Source organism: Salarias fasciatus, chromosome 13 (assembly GCF_902148845.1).
Source record: "Salarias fasciatus chromosome 13, fSalaFa1.1, whole genome shotgun sequence".
Classification (NCBI taxonomy): domain Eukaryota; kingdom Metazoa; phylum Chordata; class Actinopteri; order Blenniiformes; family Blenniidae; genus Salarias; species Salarias fasciatus.
The window spans coordinates 16,796,873-16,816,787 of NC_043757.1; the positions used below are offsets into that span (position 1 = coordinate 16,796,873).

The 19,915-nt window shown below is 43.6% G+C and overlaps 1 protein-coding gene and 1 long non-coding RNA gene across 2 annotated transcripts in view; both read left to right on the forward strand.

Annotated features, from left to right (window-relative positions):
- The window catches only part of LOC115399035 (canalicular multispecific organic anion transporter 1-like), a 38,427-nt gene extending 26,276 nt beyond the window's left edge, over positions 1-12,151 (forward strand). Inside the window, exons 23-32 of the mRNA XM_030106164.1 lie at positions 6,709-6,863; positions 7,223-7,378; positions 7,477-7,676; positions 7,775-7,901; positions 8,069-8,170; positions 8,425-8,568; positions 9,260-9,418; positions 9,490-9,656; positions 10,711-10,905; positions 11,892-12,151. Coding sequence (XP_029962024.1) covers positions 6,709-6,863; positions 7,223-7,378; positions 7,477-7,676; positions 7,775-7,901; positions 8,069-8,170; positions 8,425-8,568; positions 9,260-9,418; positions 9,490-9,656; positions 10,711-10,905; positions 11,892-12,024 — 1,538 coding nt within the window. The 3' untranslated portion in view covers positions 12,025-12,151. The remainder of the gene's footprint in view (positions 1-6,708; positions 6,864-7,222; positions 7,379-7,476; positions 7,677-7,774; positions 7,902-8,068; positions 8,171-8,424; positions 8,569-9,259; positions 9,419-9,489; positions 9,657-10,710; positions 10,906-11,891) is intronic.
- Positions 12,152-12,539: 388 nt separating this feature from the next.
- On the forward strand, positions 12,540-13,850 carry LOC115399783 (uncharacterized). The gene is made up of 3 exons (XR_003932728.1): positions 12,540-12,568; positions 12,650-12,713; positions 13,030-13,850. It is a non-coding gene; the product is annotated as an uncharacterized LOC115399783 (long non-coding RNA).
- Positions 13,851-19,915: the final 6,065 nt, after the last annotated feature.

Consider the following 19,915-nt stretch of genomic DNA (forward strand, 5'->3'; position numbering starts at 1 on the left):
ATGTGTATATATATATATATATATATATATATATATATATATATATATATATATAAATAATTTTATTTTTATTATTATTATTTTTTTTTTTTTTTTTTTTTTGCTTTTTATGTTCAGTCTTAGGCCTTGTTCTCATGAGTAGTCAATGAATATACTCTCAATCTAACTGCAAAAATTTGATCAGAAAGATCACAGTACCACACAGTAAGAACATATTTGGTTTGATTCTGGGCTTGGGCCTTTTCGGTTTGGGGTACATTTACAGGTTTTTTTCAGGTACTTTCCGACATATAATCCAGTTAGCGCCAGTAAAATGAAAAAAAAAATCCCCTGTTAATACTGACAACGCTAATGTTTGCACTACGTGGAGCTACGCAAAACCTTCATGTCTGATGAATTCCACCAAAGGCTCTTTAAAAAGAGAGAGAGAGAGAAAATAGTCTCAAATGTTACCAGCCATATCGATTATATTTAGATCAATATGTGCAAAAGCCTTCCTTCTCAGAAGAAACAAAAACTGACTGGAGTTATCAGCAGGTGCAGGTGCATCATGTGTCTGTTTTTTCTGTTAACTCTCTGATGGACAAACCTTATGCTTGTTGGTTGGTTCCGGCCCCTTGGATCCTAGTTTAGATAAGAGCGAGCACAGAAGATGGGTAGATGGATGCAGTCATGGTCAAAGTGTGTCTGTTTTTGTTTATTTAGATGTCAGATTTAGATGCCAGGGAGGACTTCAGGGAGGCCATGGAGGAGGACTACCGGTCGGCCTCAAAGAAATTCTGGCAAATCGTCCGGCGCTTCAGGAGGGGAAAGCAGGTCTCAACTAACACTGTTTACAGTGGAGGTGGGGAGCTGCTGACCCCAACTGGGGATATCATAGGACGGTGGAAGGAATACTTCGAGGACCTCCTCAATCCCGTCAACACGTCTTCCGTGGAGGAAGCAAAGGCTGAGGTCTCAGAGGTGGACTCGTCCATCACCCAAGCTGAAGTCACCGAGGTGTTTGGTAAGCTCCTCGGTGGCAAGGCACCGGGGGTGGATGAGATTTGCCCCGAGTATCTTAAGTCTCTGGATGCGCAGGGACTGTCTTGGTTGACACGTCTCTGCAACATCACGTGGCAGTCGGGGACGGTGCCTCTGGATTGGCAGACTGGGGTGGTGGGAAAGTCTATTCCAGGGTACTGGAGAGGAGGATTCAACCAATAGTCGAGCCTCGGATTCAGGATGAACAATGCGGCTTTCGTCCTGGTCGTGGAACAGTGGACCAGCTCTATACCCTCCATAGGGTGCTCGAGGGCTCGTGGGAGTTCGCCCAACCAGCCCATATGTGTTTTGTGGACTTGGACAAGGTGTTCGACCGCGTCCCTCGTGGTGTCTTGTGGGGGGTGCTCCAGGAATATGGAGTCCGGGGCCCCTTGTTAAGGGCCGTCCAGTCTTTGTATGACCGGAGTAGGAGTCTGGTCCTCACTGCCGGCAGTAAGTCGGACCTGTTCCCGGTGCATGTTGGACTCCGGCAGGGCTGCCCTTTGTCACCGATTCTGTTTATAATCTTTATGGACAGAATTTCTAGGTGCAGCCAGGGGCTGGAGGGGGTCCGGTTCGGGAACCACAGGATTTCATCTCTGCTTTTTGCAGATGATGTTGTCCTGTTGGCTTCATCGAACCCAGACCTACAGCATGCACTGCGGCGGTTTGCAGCTGAGTGTGAAGCGACAGGGATAAGGATCAGCACCTCCAAATCCGAGGCCATGGTCCTCAACCGGAAGAAGGTGGGCTGCCCTCTCCAGGTCGGTGGAGAGACTCTGGCCCAAGTGGAGGAGTTTAAGTATCTTGGGGTCTTGTTCACGAGTGAGGGACGGATGGAGCATGAGATTGACAGGCGGATTGGTGCAGCAGCTGCAGTGATGCGGTCGTTGTGGTGAAGAGGGAGCTGAGCCGAAAGGCGAAGCTCTCGATTTATCGGTCAATCTACGTTCCCACCCTCATCTATGGTCATGAACTTTGGGGTCATGACCGAAAGGACAAGATCCCGGATACAAGCGGCTGAAATGAGCTTCCTCCGTAGAGTGGCTGGGCGCTCCCTTAGAGATAGGGTGAGGAGCTCAGTCACCAGGGAGGGGCTCAGAGTAGAGCCACTACTTCTCCGCATCGAGAGGGGCCAGCTGAGGTGGCTCGGGCATCTGGTTAGGATGCCTCCTGGACGCCTCCCTAGGGAGGTGTTCCGGGCATGTCCCACTGGGAGGAGACCCCGGGGAAGACCCAGGACACGCTGGAGAGACCATGGCTGTGTTCGAAACCGCATACTGCCTACTACATCCTTCCATACTCATACTATCCATCCTGCATCCTGCTTACTCAGTCCATCAAACAGTATGCAAAGCGTTTACACTACAGCATACTACATAATAACCCACAATGCATTGCACTCCTCCCCGAGCTGAAATCGACCTGCTAAAGCTGATTTCACTTTGGCTCTAAACTCTTCAAATGTACAACTTCATCGAGATTTTTTTTAAAATTAGGCGACAAAGTGGTCGTTTAGAGGCCGACTATGTCGTTTATTTGTCCAAATACCAACCGTTTATGATTTTGTTCGGACGAATTCGGCGAAATGTAAGCCAGCCGTAGTGAGCGGCTCCAGCACGGAGGTGTCAGAGAAGCAGAGAAGCAGGCAGAGAAGCAGAGCACACACAAACCCCGGACCCGCCACGGGGGGCCCGCCGCCCGGCACGGTGCTCAGCGCCGTGGCCATGGCAGTCGAGTCCCCCGACCCGGCGGCCCAGCCTCCAGGCCCGGTCAGGCTTTGGCGGCGGGCGACTATGGATCACGCCGCCGGCCACCCCCGTCATTCCGGGCCCGCCCCGGGTATCGCACCGAGTCGGTTCTGGAGGTCCGGTGGCGGACCCCCGGGCCCCCCGGTGCGGCGCGGCACCCCAGCGGCGGGCCCGCCGGCGAGCGCAGAGTTTCTCACACCCTCCGGGGCTGGACCCAGATCGCGGGGCCAGCCCCCCACCACACCTGCCGGCCGCCAGGCGGCGCAAGCTCTGTCTGGCGCAACCGCTGTCCGTCGTGTTGCATCTTGGGCAATTTCAGTATGGGTAGTGAACACACAATGTCTACTCAACATTTCTGGCGAATGCAGTATGCATCCGGAAACTTCTCGCATACTCAAAATCGCATACTGCCAGTGTAAACACACTGCATACTCAATAAGTTAGTATGAGTAGTAGGTAAGTACGCGGTTTTGAACACAGCCTATGTCTCTCGGCTGGCCTCGGAACGCCTTGGGATCCTCCGAGAGGAGCTGGAGGAAGTGTCTGGGGACAGGGAAGTTTGGGCATCTCTGCTGAGACTGCTGCCCCCGCGACCCGGCCCTGGATAAGCGGTAGAAAATGGATGGAAGGATGGATGGAGTTCAGCCCACGTTGTACACTACATAGCAGATAGAAGCAAATACACACTTCATGAGAACTTAGTTACAGCATCCCCTTTCCTATTCTGCTCCTTGTATTTTAGCTGTTAAGTCTTACATCATGTGTCTTGTCTTCTGGCTGAAATGTGTAGCTAAAAGCTGCTAAAAGTGGCAAGAGATATTTTCACAGTTGTATACGAAGGGTACCTCACACTGCAGTGATGCCGCCTGTAGTTAAAAACATTTTTAACCTCATTTAATTCATGAGAATATGTGAAGCATAACAATGCCAAAGATACTTTTAGTGTTCCTTTACTAATTGTTCTGTCTCGGACACATGTTATCAGTGGTCCTTTTTTTATTTTTATTTTTTTTTTACCAGTACTGGCTGTATCAATATCATGACACATGGTCTTAGACATGGTTTTATTGTTTGTATTTGTTTTTATTTTGTTGTTCTTGTGCAGCACTTTGGAGACTTTTGTCTGTTTTAAAAATGTGCTTTATAAATAAATGGGATTGGATTGGATTGGATTACGGACTGGATGGAGGACCACATTATTATTTTTATTTTTTTCACATTGGCTGGTAATCCTGTTACTTTATGAAGACTGGGAAAATTCCTTTCCTCTTGCTCCATTTTTGTCGTTGAACTACAGTATATAAAAATGAGACTCCAGCAAATTAAGGTTTTTGTAGAAAGCCAGTGGTCCATTTGATTTTTTGTTGATTTTCTCTCTGACAGACTGAAGACATTTGAACACTCCCAGCGTACACTAAGAGCGTTTGGAAGCTCTTGCAAAATCTTTTGTGGACGTGTGTACTGTGTGTGTGGATGTGTGCGTGAATTCTATTTCATCATAGTATATCTCATTGTAAGCAACCTCGATTATATTGTATGATAACAAACAGTGATGAGGATTTAAATGATGCAAGGGATATTTTTGGTGACTTTGACCTAACTGATGATGACAAATATAGACCATATACTAGTGACTTGCACACACTCTATGACAATTTACAACTTGACACACTTGACTCTATGGATTACAAAAGCAATGAGTTTGGTTCTGAAATAGACCCGGATAACAATTTTATTATTCCCGCAATGAACTGCTGTAAGCAGGCCCGCCGACAGGGGGGGGGACAAATGGGTCTGTTGTCCCGGGCCCAGGGTTGGGGGGTGGGGGGGTGGGGGGGTGTCAGAAGTAAAAGTGGGGGGGCCCATACAATCCCCCCCACCCCCAGCTCCCGACGCAGCATGCAGGCACCGCACCGCTCCGTGCTCTGCGGCTCCCCCCCAACTCCCTCCCAACTGATAACTTTGGCATAGATATGATATTTATAAAAGAAATAGTTCATTTTGTAGTCAAACCACCTATATTCACCTATTTTTGTAACCACTGGTATTTTTCCACAACAAATGAAAGTAACTAGAGTAATCCCTATATATTAAAATGGTGATAAACACTCATTTACAAACTACAAACCAATTTCCCTACTGTCCCAATTCTCTAAAATCCTCAAGAAATTATTTGTCAATAGGATGGATAAAATGGTTGAAAAATACTGCCTTCTCAGTGATCAGCAATTTGGATTTCGATCAAATAGGTCAACCCTAATGGCAGTCATGGCTCTTGTTGAAGACATTGCAACCGCAATGGACAACAAAGAATATACTGGAGCTGTATTTATCAATTTAAGTAAAGCCTTTGACACAATTGATCATGTATTACTCATGGAAAAGCTTCAAAGATACGGCATTAGGGGCACTGCTGCCCCATGGCTGAATAGTTACCTCAGCAATAGAGAACAATATGTACATTATAACGATGTCAACTCAAAAAAAAAAAAGGACTCATGACACATGGAGTTCTGCAAGGCTCTTTATTGGGGCCCAAACTCTTCAATATGTACATAAATGATATACCTGATGTATTAAATAATGTTAAGTGCCTATTGTATGCTGATGATACAAGTCTCTATTGCTCAGGTAATGACCTGCACAGGCTAATGGCCACAATGAGCTCACACTCCTTAAAGAATGTTTTGACAATAATAAGCTGTTCATGAATCTGAGTAAAACCAAATATATTATCTTTGGAAATAAGACAATACAGAACAACATAAATTTAAAAATCAACGAATCAACAATTGAGCGTGTGCAGGCCAGTAATTTTCTGGGTATTACAGTCGATGAAAAACTCTGTTGGAAGCAGCATATAAATATTATAAAGTCAAAATTAGCAAAAAATGTTGGTGTAATAGGAAAAATGAAATCGGTATTAAATAAAAACTCACTTATGTTATTATACAATTCCTTTGTCCTTCCATATCTTACTTGTGGAGCGGAATAATGGGGAAATAATTGTAGTGTTAATATTGACCCTATATTTTTACTCCAAAAAAAGGCAGTTAGAATTGTTAGTCACACTGATTTTTATGCACCATTCAATCCCAATTTTGTGGCATTAAAAATATATGACATTATTGATCTCAATACATTAGCTGTCATGTACAAAGCATACTATAATAATCTTCCAAACTGTATTCAAAATATGTTCAAACATAGAAAGAGTTGTTATAATCTTAGGGGTTCTTGCATTTTAAAAAAACAAAATAGGGTATAAACAAATAAAAAATGTAAAGTATCTCAGTAATTGGAGTTACCAAGTGGAATAAACTTGATGAGGGTATAAAAATATGCAAGACTTTGAAAGTATTTAAAAAGCAGTTGAAAAGATTAACTCTTGAAAAATTTCAATCCCGGGGAAAATAGACTAAAGTAACCAAAATGATTTTGAATGGACTCCTCTTATCTTGTAAATGATATTGATGAATATTAGCTTGTTTTTTCTTCTCCCGTTTGTTTGGGGGTTTTTTTCTTCTTGTTTTTGTTTTTGCTTTTTGTTTTTTTCTTTTCTTCTTTTCTCCTACGAAATATGGAAAATTTTGTTTTGGTTGAAAAGGGTTAGGCAAAATAAGTTTTGACTTCAGCCTAAACCCTTCGGTCACAGGATGATGAAGTTGATGATGATTTTGATGATGAGTTGTTGATGTTGACGATGATAACGTATGTGGATGGCGATGATGATGATGATGATGATGATGATGCCATCATAGTACACAATTGTTACAATGTTTACTTTTTTCCTTGCTGACCGAATAAATCTAATACTACTTCTACTACTTTTACAGTACAAGTAAGATTGTGCTGTTTAGCATTTGTGAATGTAGAAGATTCAGTGTTGCTTTTTTGCATTGCCAATAACTGTACCAATATGACTGTTTTGCAGGTTTGTTTGTGTTCCTCGGCACGCTGATTCTGGTCAATGCTAGCATCGCTGCATCCCGTATCCTGCATGAGCGGCTGCTCAAAAACATGATGCGGGTTCCCATGATTTTCTTCGATACGACACCGATTGGAAGAGTGGTGAATCGCTTTGCAGAGGTGATGTTTAAGTGTTTTCTTCTTTGTTTGTGTGTGTTTGTTTCAATGATTAAGGGCTGTTTGTGTATTTGTGATCAAAATGGTTGTTTAATTGTTGATTTTGTGGCTCCTGATGAACTAACAAGGGAAAAAAGAACACACGCAGAGACAAGGCCTTTAAAGCATTTTGAGCTTGAACTCTTCTTTTTGTGTCGTTTGTCTTTTCTGTTCAAAGTTCCCTTCAGTCTTTTAAATATGCTCTTGTCCAGCAAGGAAGTGACAGTGTTACTGGAGGACAGCTTGTCATCAGACAGTGGATTCTGAGAGAGCATTGGAACTCGTTAGTTGAAGAACTCATCATATCAGCATTGGTCTTGCAGGACATTTTCACCATCGATGAAGCTATTCCGAATTCCTTGCGCTCCTGGATCCTCTGTCTGCTGGGTGTGCTGGGGACACTTTTTGTCATCTGTCTGGCCACTCCTCTCTTTACCATCGTCCTCGTCCCTCTGGCTATAATCTACTACTTTGTAGGGGTAGGTCGAACGAGACAGGAAAAAGAAATCTTTATGAATCTTTCAAACATTCATGATTCATGATTTTTTTGTGGGGGTGGGATGTTTTCTATGTTTAGCGCTTCTATGTTGCTACTTCAAGACAGCTACGTCGGCTGGACTCTGTGTCTCGCTCTCCAATATACTCCCATTTCGGAGAGACGGTGTCGGGCCTGACGGTGATCAGAGCCTACAATCATCAAGAGCGGTTTCTTAAACACAATGAAATCACTATTGATGAAAATGTCAAGAGTGTCTATCCGTGGATAGTGTCAAACAGGTTAGATATTAAACACACAGCAAACTCATCTCTATCGCATGTTAAACTTCCAGTGTTTTCCTGTATGATGCCTTATATTTGCATGTTTGTTTGTACAGATGGTTGGCTATCCGTCTGGAGTTCCTTGGAAACCTGGTGGTGTTTTTTGCCTGTTTGTTTGCTGTTATTTCCAGAGATTCTATAGACAGTGGCATTGTTGGCCTGTCTATATCCTATGCACTTAATGTGAGTCACCTGTTCACCCACACTGTTATTAAACACACTGCAGAAAATATTGAATGCTACTGGAAGTAATTACAGTAACACTGATTGAGCTGTTTATTCTCCCAGAGGTAATGATATTGTACACTGCTGCGAGCAATAAATCTCCTGTGGGGGCTTTGTTGATGCAGATAATGCAGACCCTGAACTTGCTGGTGAAGATGACCTCTGAACTGGAGACTAACATTGTGGCTGTCAAGAGAGTGAGTGAATACATCGAGATTGAGAATGAGGTATGTTGGAGCAAGGACGGATTACGGGAGCATTCTATGCACCTGCTCGATCTTTATCTGGCTCTTTTTAATTGTTTATAATACACCCTTTAGATTTTGAATTGGCCTTTTAGGATCACATGGTGATATTATCATGTAGTCGTTACATGTAGCTTTTGTGGACACTTTGATACAGAATAGAAAGAGGTTCTATGAGTTATACTGACAGCTTCTGCACCGTCACACATTGATCCTGTGTGTCTTTGCTTCCACAGGCTGAGTGGGTGACTGACACTCGGCCGCCTAAGGACTGGCCAGAGGCTGGAAGGCTCCAGTTTGAAAACTACAAAGTCCATTACCGACCTGGATTAGACCTGGTGCTGCATGGAATCACATGTGATATTGGCAGCACTGAGAAGGTGTGTGTGTGTGTGTGTGTGTGTGTGTGTGTGTGTGTGTGTGTGTGTGTGTGTGTGTGTGTGTGTGTGTGTGTTCTTGTACATACTCAAAAGTAAGGACCAAAATTAATAACACTGGTTTCAGAAATAAAATGAAAACAGTTCTCTTACCAAACTACCTTCAGAGCTCAACTGCGGGCTGAAAGGTCTCTACTGGAACTTTTTTAAATGATGGTAAAATCAGCCCTCCTAAATGAAAACGCTTGTATTTTTGATTCTTTACTTTCTTTCATCATATTTCAGCTGTTGCCTTTGATCTTTGCAGACGTTTGATTGACTGTAATTCGGTCTCAGTTGCTCCTTTGCAGCATTCCTGACTGAAGTCACAAGTTATTTATTGTATTTCTTTTTTACCTTGTTTTCTGAGATCAAGCTTTAAATCTTCCCTGCGCTTCAGCATCGCACAGCCACTGATCAAAATCCACAAGGGAACAATATATGTGCTGAGCATTTCAAAGCTCAATCAGCATCCCCTCACAGCGCAGCTGTTTGCAAGTTACACGATCACCGCGCTTTCAAATAACCTACCGCAGTTTGTGTGGTAGACTCATGCTGATATTGTGGCTTTTTCTAGACTCGTTAGGTGCACTCAAATTAAATCCCTTGTTTTTAAATCAGATTTTAATTGCTGTTTCCCCTCACTCGTATTCAGATTGGTATAGTGGACCGCACAGGAGCTGGAAAGTCAAGTCTGACGAACTGCCTGTTTAGAATTATCGAGGCTGTTGAAGGTCGCATCTTCATCGACGGTATAGACATTGCCAAACTGGGGCTGCACGACTTGAGAGCTAACCTCACCATCATACCACAGGTAGGCACAACGATTTTAAACAGAGCAATTGAGCTTTAAAAGATATAACTAAAACAAGTCTGTTGACTCAGGACCCAGTTTTGTTCTGTGGAACGCTGAGGATGAACCTGGACCCGTTTGACAAATTCAGTGATGAAGAGATCTGGAAAGTGCTTGAGCTCTCTCATCTGAAGGACTTTGCAGCTGGGCTGAAGGAAGGACTGCAATATGAAGTTTCTGAAGGGGGAGAGAACCTCAGGTGAGCATAAAAATAACAAAGAAACTATCTCGTTCACATTGTCTCCTGATATATATAAAATCTATAGGGATGCACAATATTATCGGCACAATATCGGTATCGGCTGATATGAACATTTCTGACGATATTCACAGCCGATAAGGTGACGTAGTAATTGGGCGTGCCCGGTGACATCCATAGTGCGCCAAAAAATTTAAAAAAGTTTTTAATTGAAATGGTTTTGTTCTTTATCTTCATTCCTTATACTGAAATGGACTGGCATTTTAGGTCTGAGCTAGCTAGTTTAAATTTCTTCACTGCTTATTTTTTGTTGAAGCACTTTGTTAGTATTATTTCAGGGAAACACCCTGCAAGTCGGCTGTTCAGTTAGGATTATTATTGTTTTCCATTCGAAAAAGCTCCTTAAATAAAATGTAGCACTTCATTTATTTGCGCTGCAGAGCTCTGTATCTGTCACCAGGTTGTTACAGGAGCTCTATAGTCAAATGCAACTTGGTTATGTTTAAATATGCATTGTACATTTAAAGTTGATGTGATCTAAAGAAATTATTTTTCTGTATTTTAACACTGAATGTCTTGAGTTGGAAAAAATAATGCATTTCTTATTTATGGTAAAATCAAATGTTTTTTGTCTTGTTTTATGTGTGTTTCTTAAACAAATAAGACTGTCACAATAAGAGTAACATGTAAATTCCAGAACAGGAGAGACTTAGCTTTCTTTACAGTGAAAAAAAAAAAAAAAACCTTGTGATTATCGGTATCCGTATCGGTATTGGCCAAAAGGGGTTTCGATATATCGGTATATCGGATATCGGCAAAAATCGAATATCGTGCATCCCTAAACATCTAAGTTGGTCAAATGATACCCCGTCTCACAGAATCAATACTATCTTCTTCACTGGTCAAATGTTACACACTTCCACCAACTCTCATTGAATTTAGGATCTCAGATTTTTGGGGCATTTTTGTTGCAAAACGAATAATCAAAAAAATGACATCAACATCATCATCATCATCATCATCATCATCATCATCATCATCAATCTCTTTCTAGTGTTGGACAGAGGCAGCTGTTGTGTCTTGCTCGAGCATTGCTGAGAAAGTCTCGCATCCTCATCCTGGACGAGGCTACGGCGGCCGTCGACCTGGAGACAGACAATCTGATTCAGAACACCATCCGTGAAGAGTTTTCCAGCTGCACCGTTCTGACCATTGCCCACCATCTGCACAGCATCATGGACAGCTCAAGGTATGTTCACGATCCTCAAAATGGAGTGCCGATCTCTTCCAAATGTACATTTTAACGGATCACGTAAAGCACAATATATATGTTTATATTTATTCACTTCTGAAAATCTCTCATAGGCTTGAAAACGTGATGCCAGCATACATAAAATACCAAATGTTATTAAGTGACGAAACAAAAATAAACCTAAAAACCTCAACAGTGTATTTCATCCTTTTGCTGTTGTACAACCCAAACATTTATGGCCAAGAAATGGACAAGATAGAAAACATCTTAAAATGACACAATGGAAAAAACTGAAGAAATGGAAACACATTCAGCATACATGTCATTCAGCAAGAAAATATATTATTTCCTTTGACTATTTTAGCATTATCTTACTTTTTATTTTAGTTTCAAACATGGCTTTACCAGTTGCTTTTAATACATGTATGTTTTAGGTTTTTTTTTATGCATTTCCAAAAACAGGAAATAAAAAGAGTTACCAAGAAACCCTTCATCTTTTTCAACTAGTACCAGTGTGAATTTATTTTGTTTGGGATATTTTTGTTTTTTTATGCACATCGTCTATAGATCCTTTTTTATCTTTTTGAGTTCCAAACAATGGGTGGTTCAGTGTCATGTGTCTCAAAGGCAGCTGTGTGCTCCATCACATCACATACATGAAAAGAAAAGTCAACCTTCTAACATGAGCTTCACTTTTCATTTATGAGAAAGCAGCTCAAGAAAATAAGAGACTGAGTGAAGAGCACAATGCGTTACTCTATTCGTTATAGTATATGGAGACATGCACTGTCTATATTAAGAATGCCATTGGTTCGTTACTAGGCTGGGCTGTTCTCTGCCGAGTTTGCCTGTTCTGACAACTCATGCCATTATGCCTCCCATCACATTTCAGATTGTTCATCCCTCTATGAGTCTCCGCTGACAGCCAATATGACAACTCAAATAAATATGTTAATGTTTGTGTCTATGTTCCTCTCTCACAGGGTAATGGTGCTTGATGCAGGTAGAATTGTGGAGTTTGACACCCCGCAGAACCTGCTTTCAAACAAAGGTCATTTCTATGCGATGGCGAAGGATGCTGGAATAACTCAACAAGACAGCTCGACAGTTCTCTAATTTGAACGTACTGATTAGTGAAATCCACGAATTATGTACAGATGATTGTTTACATATTGGTTACTTCTGTGTGTATTATATTTATGGGAAAAAAATAGCATGAAATAATCATTTGAATGTACATAATGTGTTATTTCAATGCTTTTATTAGAGTACTGTCTTTTTTCTGGGTATAGCTAAACATCTGTTGGGAGGTGTAAATTGTTATTTGTTGCTGAAAAATGAAAAATTAAAGGTTTTACTGAGAAGGTGAGACATCCCTTTGGTGAATTTTTGATCAAGTTTGCGATCCAAATAACGTGTGTTGAAATACACAGTTTTATGTGTGCATGTGTAACCCAGGTTAAAAATCATGGAAACAGTTATTTTCCATCCGTCCTGAGTGCACCTGAATGCACCTTTACGCTGCGTGTTGACGTACCTCACACAACTCCGGTCACGTGACAGAGCGAGCCAATCGCGTCTCAGAGTGACCTGCTTTTCATGCTTCGGCTGCTTTCCCACTCAGACGTGTGGGGGGAAGCCAGCCGACAGCTGCGAGCAGGTTTGTTTCAAGCTTTACAATCATTCATCTGTGCTTTTGTTTCAAACTCTGTGCGCTGAGTATTGCATTATACACTTGTAGAAGTCACTGCCGGGCCTGCAGGGAGTCCCTAGCTGCCATCATGTGCCGTTAATGTGAGGAACTGGTGAGTTGAATGAATGCTTCAATACTATGCTGGGCTAATGCAGCTCTGTAGCATTAGCGGTAGCATCAGCCCTGACACACATGATTGATTGCTTATGTGAAGCTTTTGTTGGCAAGCTGATGTGTTTATCTGTTAATTTCAGTGTGTGTTGGTCTGTTGAATGCACATGAACTGTGAGATGCTTCTCAATTGTAAGTGTAAAGAATGTAGCACCTTATGTATTTACTTTATTGATTATTTGTTTTGTGTACACATGAACTGAGCTCAGGGTAGTTAACATCTAGCCAAACATTTACTGGTCCTGTTGTTGAAACAGGCTGGGTTTCCATCCTGGACTGGAGTGGACCTGATGGCAGCCAAGAAACCACAGCTTGGACTCAGCTACAATCAACAGCCTTTTGTCCTACTGGTCTGGTAGGAAGGCTCGCAGCCTGTCCTCCCCTCCATGCACCTCACTACACTGATTGCCCAACCTGATCGCACTTCCCCTTCCCATGGATAATAAAACTGGACATTTTCAACTGAACTCTCACTAAACCCTCGTGGGTTGTTGGCATCGGTTTTTGACTGTGTATGTAATCACCAGGGGTTAATTTATTTACCTGGACGGCTTATTTTGAGGGCTTTGTGTTGCTGTCAATGAACAACCCTGAACCGTGATCAAGCGCTTTATTCAAACTTCGACCGGTCAACTGCTGCAGTATTGTAAATATTTTCTTTATGTTAATTATTTTGTGTTTTTGGGATATTTCTTTTGTATAATTTGTTCACTTGTGTCATTTCAATACACGGTGTGGATTCCACCAACCTTGAATTACAGTCTCTGCTTTTAATTACACACCACCAGCTCCTGTAGACGTGCCCAGTCTTCTGAACTGCCCAAATTTATTTTCTCTTATTCTTTCTAATGGCGTGCATTAACAACGCACCCGTTACATCTTGGCGAGCCAGTTAACCAGGAGCTGGTTTGTGTTGTAATTAAGTAAAATAAAACAAAAAACCCAAACTAAAGCACATTCAACTTCACCAGTTCAATTTTCAAAATGGAAGTTTTTGAGGAACTTGGGATAAAAATTCCAAATGCTGTTCTAGTTGATGGAGCAGTGGAACATCATTCATCTGAAGTTATTGATTTTCTTGAGCAATATGGCGATATAAATCGTGATGTCGTCATCGATTGTAGCTCATCCGAATATCATCAAATGCTCATCATTGAATATATTTCGGGAGCGCCAGTTGAAAAATTATCATCAAAACTGCCGTATAGTTTCACTTCCAGTGATGGTAATACATTTTTTGTGCAAAGTTTGTCTCAAATATATGCATCAAAGTTGGGGGGTTCAAAAACTGAAAATTACCTGTCTGACTTGAAGAAGATTGCAAAAATGTCTGGAAAGGATTATGCGGTCGTGCTCGGAGAAATGATGTCCCAAATACAACTGTCAGTTGCACAGCTTCAACCTGTACCTGAAAATATCCCAAAGTCTGAACAGCAGTCACAGGAACAATCACCTGCTACGGTTTTGTCAAATGAACAGTCTGCTAATGTGAATATTTCTGCTCAAGCTCCCCTTAACCCATCTGGTTCTGCATCTAATAGTTCCACTCGTGCAGAGAGACTATCATTCGGTCCTGGTGACTTCACTCCTCCAGAAGTGCAGCGCTACGTTGTGGAGCATGTGGTCCGGAGCAGCGACGCATCCATGAATGTCACTCACCGACTGAGACCTTTTTCTGGTAAAGTGCCCAGGCCAAATCATGAAATGGACTACGACACCTGGCGGTCTGGCGTCGAATTGGTTTTGCACGATCCATCTATTTCTGATCTCCAACGCACCAGACTAATTCGTGACAGTCTGCTGCCCCCTGCCTGTGACATGGTGAAACACCTAAGCTATGACACTCTGCCTGATGTCTATCTGCAGCATCTGGAGTCAGCCTATGGCACTGTCCAGGATGGTGAAGAACTTTATGTTAAATTCATGGACTCTTATCAAAATCATGGTGAGAGGCCGTCCGAGTATTTGCAGAGACTACAGGGGGCGCTGCAACATGCTGTGAGGAGAGGAGGAGTATCTGAGAGAAACATGGACAAACAGTTATTGTCTCAATTTTGCAGAGGATGTTGGGACGATGGATTAATTTCAGAACTTCAGTTAAAACAAAGGAAATCAAACCCACCATCTTTCGCAGAATTTTTATTACTCTTGCGGACAGAAGAGGACAGAGAAGCCTCGAAGACTCAAAGAATGAAGCAGCATCTGGGAGCAACGAAACAAAAGGTCAGTACGCACGCACAATTGGTGAATGAGGAGGAAGAAACAAATTTATGTACTGCTCTTACCAACCTCACAAAGCAGCTCTCACAACAAATGACTGCCATTCAAAAGCAGCTGGCAGTGTTAACCGCCGGCCGGACCAGCAGTAACCCGCCAGCTGCGATGCACTCTGCTTCCTGGAAGACTGGAAGAGGCTCAACTTCAGCTTCATCCAGCCTGAAACCTGGATTCTGCTACCGCTGTGGAGAGGATGGCCACATCAAACCGCAGTGTGGCAACCAGCCCAATTCCGCGCTGGTTAGTGCCAAGAGGAAGCAATTCCAAGAGAAGCAGCAGAAGTGGCGGAGACCAGATCAACCTGCAAGGAAGCCTTTAAACTAGCTTCAGTTCCTGGTGTGGGACGCCCAGGGGCTGAGTCGGACCAACCTTGTCCTGCCAAGGAAAAGCTTCCTGTAAACTGTTCTGAGCTGCAGTCAACATCAAAGAGAGTACCTAAGGGACTTGTGGGATCCAGATGCACGGCTGATGTCAAAGTCGGAGGTCACCAATGTTTCTGCCTTCTGGATACCGGGTCTCAGGTCACGACAATTCCAGTTTCATTTTACAATAAACATCTTTCTGATCAACCAGTGCAACCTCTTCATGAGCTTCTTCACGTCGAGGGTGCAGCAGGTCAAAATGTGCCATATCTTGGTTATATTGAAACAACAGTGACTTTCCCAATGGACTTTATTGGAAGCATCATAACCATTCCAACACTTGCACTTATAGTTCCTGATTTCAAACCAGGATTTTCCACCTCAATCCTGATTGGCATGAACACTCTTGAAACTCTCTATGATCAATTTCAGCAAAGCAATCATTCTTCCTTCCAACCAAATGCATCCGGTTACCGAGCTGTTTTACAAACTCTCCAAGTCACTTACCAACAAAGCTGCAGCGACCATCTTGGATGTGTAACTCTGCTCAGTAAGTCTCCTGTGCTCGTTCCTGCTGGTCATTCCATTCTGCTAAAAGGCTCTGCTAAGGTCTCTGCTCCAACAAGTCAGTATGCGGTCGTCCAGCACCCGGTTTCAGGCCTGCCGGGTGGTCTGTTCGTGAGCAGCTGTCTTGTCTCACTTAAATCTCTTTCTTCTCACCAAATTCCAGTTATGGTGAGAAACGAAACGCAGCAAGACATTCACTTACCACCTTTGGCTATCATCGCAGAGCTGGGAGCATATGAATGTGTCATCGCGGAGCAACATGTGACCGGTTCATCCACACACGAGCCCAATGCTACTTCAGTACAGTTTAACTTTGGAGAATCTTCATTGTCATCAGAATGGAAGGATCGGATCAGCACCAAGTTGAATGCAATGTCGGACGTCTTTTCCCATCATGATCTGGACTTTGGCTGCACTAGTCAAGTCAAACATCACATAAATCTCCATGACAACACTCCATTTAAACATCGTGCAAGACCAATTCACCCACATGACATAGAAGCTGTTCGTAAACATCTCAGAGAGCTTCTAGACGCTGGTGTGATTAGAGAATCAGAGTCACCATTCTCTTCACCAATCGTGGTTGTCAAAAAGAAAAATGGAGATATTCGTCTATGTATTGACTATCGCAAGCTCAATTTGCAAACTGTCAAGGACGCATATGCATTGCCAAACTTGGAAGAATCTTTTTCTGCGCTCAATGGATCGAAATGGTTTTCTGTGCTAGACCTCAAGTCAGGTTACTACCAAATTGAAATGAGTGAGACTGACAAGCCAAAAACAGCCTTCGTTACACCTCTTGGATTCTGGGAATTCAACAGAATGCCCCAGGGCGTAACCAACGCCCCATCAACTTTCCAAAGATTGATGGAGAAATGTATGGGTGATCTCCACTTGAAGGAGGTCTTAGTGTTTTTGGATGACCTGATCATTTTCTCTGACACACTTGAGGAGCATGAGAACCGCTTGTTGAGAGTGTTGAACCGTCTTCAAGAATATGGACTAAAGCTATCTCCAGAAAAGTGCAAATTCTTTCAGACTTCCGTTAAATACTTGGGGCATATTGTTTCTGAAAAAGGCGTTGAGACTGATCCAGAGAAGGTGGCGGCACTCAAATCCTGGCCAGTTCCCAATAATCTCAAAACCTTACGATCCTTCCTGGGATTCGCCGGCTATTATCGTCGTTTTATCAGAGGGTATTCAGCCATTGCAAAACCTCTCAACGACCTTACTCGCGGATATGCATCTACCCACAAATCTTCCAGACCTGCAGATTCCAATCGTCAGTTTGATCCAAAGCAGCCATTTGGTTCTCGGTGGGGTCCAGAATGTCAACTCGCTTTCACCACATTGATAGATAAACTTACCAGTGCGCCAATCCTGGGGTTTGCTGATCCAAAACTTCCTTACCTTCTCCACACAGATGCCAGCACCACCGGACTTGGTGCTGCACTCTACCAAGAGCAAGGTGGAGAGCTGCGGGTGATTGCTTATGCAAGCAGAGGACTCTCAACGAGTGAAAGTCGATATCCAGCTCATAAGCTTGAGTTTTTAGCATTGAAGTGGAGTGTCACAGAGAAATTTCAGGACTATCTGTATGGAGCCAGCTTTACCGTGGTGACTGACAGTAACCCACTTACTTACGTCCTGACTTCGGCGAAGCTGGATGCAACAAGTCACAGGTGGTTAGCCGCACTCTCCACATTCAATTTCAAATTGCAATACAGGGCTGGACGACAAAATCTGGATGCGGATGCACTTTCTCGCCGTCCACATGCAGAAGAGGTACCCGATGAATCTGGTGATGACCTCCTCAACCAGTTCACAAAGCAGCATCTCTCTGACTCTGGTGACCCCTCAATTCCACCTGAGGTTGTGGATGCCATCTGCCAGAGTGGGTTGATTCGAGCTGAGGCAGCAAGCGCTCTGATCGAGTCTCTGTCCATAATGGCTGATGTTCTTCCTGAGAGCTATATAGACGATCATGGGCTGCCTGTAGTCCCAGCTCTATCCCATCTTGAGCTTCGGGAAAAGCAGCAGGCTGACCCAAGTATCCGGGAAGTCATACACCAGATGGAGACAGGAGAGAAGATCCCTCCCACTGCTCGAGAGGAGTTACCGGAGATCTCACTGTTGCTCAGAGAACTCAACAAGCTTGAACTGATTGAAGGTATTCTGTACAGGAAGCGACAGGATAACGAACACATTTCACATCAACTTGTCCTGCCTGACGAACTTCGTTCCATTGTTTTGCAGAGTCTCCATGACAGTATGGGTCACATGGGGATAGAGCGTACATTAGACCTTGCTCGAACCCGCTTTTATTGGCCCAGGATGGCTGCTGATGTAGAGCAGAAGGTGAAGACCTGCGGACGTTGTATTCGTCGCAAAGCTCTTCCTGAGCGAGCTGCTCCTCTCGTCAGTATCCAAACTTCTAGACCTCTCGAACTCATCTGCATGGATTTTCTCAGCCTTGAACCCGATACCAGTAACACTAAAGACATCCTTGTGTTAACAGACCACTTCACTAAGTTCGCCATAGCCATTCCAACCCCAAATCAAAAGGCTAAGACGGTGGCCAAATGTCTGTGGGACAATTTCATCGTCTATTACGGAATACCGGAACGACTTCATACGGACCAAGGGCCAGACTTTGAATCTAGACTCATTAAGGAATTGTGTGAAGTGGCTGGAATTAAAAAGTGTCGGACCACGCCCTACCATCCGCAAGGGAATCCGGTGGAAAGGTTCAACCGCACTCTGCTCAACATGTTGGGGACCCTGGAAGCGAAACAGAAAACAAAATGGAAAGAATTCGTCAAACCCTTGGTACATGCCTACAATTGTACGAGGAATGAGACAACAGGATACACCCCATATGAACTAATGTTTGGACGTACTCCTCGTCTACCGGTTGACTTGGCGTTTGGGTTGCTGCTGAATGGGGAAGCACATCAGTCTCATTCACAGTATGTCCAGAGTCTTAAGTCCCGATTGAGAGAGAGTTACGATATTGCCTCAAAGAACGCTGCCAAAGCATCAGAGAAGAACAAGATCCGCTTCGACTCAAGAGTCACTCCTTCGAAGCTGGAGCTTGGAGACAGAGTATTGGTGCGCAATGTTCGACTGAGAGGAAAACACAAGCTCAGTGACAAGTGGGAGCAGGACATCTACGTTGTGGTGGATCAAGCTGGAGGCCTACCAGTCTATACAGTGAAACCAGAGCGTAATGATGGTCCTAAACGTACGCTTCACAGAGATCTTCTTTTACCATGTGGGTTCCTGGCTGCTGATGAGGAATCCTCAATTGAGGCCAGTCCAATCTCAAGGCCGAGGACACGCCAGCAGCGTGAGAGACTCCATGACTCTGAGGATTCTGCAGAGGAAGATCCTCCACCTGAAGAGACACCTGCCATCCTGGACCAGTGTCCGGTGAGATTCACTGTGGAGAGGGCTCATAAACAGATTTCGTCCCGCAGTGTTGCTGACGAGTCCCGTCCACCGCCATATTTACCTGTTAGTGAACCGGCAGTTGTTGTCAATCCAGAGTCCGGAAGAGAGCACTTACCTGATGAGGAGAACCTACAACCTGTAACACCTGAACCGGTACTCCTACCTGAACCTGCTGAACCCATCGTAACTGAAGCAAATTCACCTGTAAACCTACCTGAGTCTGAAGCAGAGGAAGAGCATTCAGTCGACTTACATGAGGAGAGAGAAAAACTGACCTACTTACCTCGTTCAGTCGATTTGGAAGTCACTGGAGTTCCACTCACTGAAGAATCGGTCGACCCAGAGTCATTGGTTGCCGGTGTTTCTGAACCCCTACATTTTGATCACTCAACCAATTTACCACCTAAACCTATTCAAAGACGTTCAGTCCGTCAGCGTCAACCACCTAACCGTTTGCAGTATAGCTCGTTAGGTAATCCTTTGA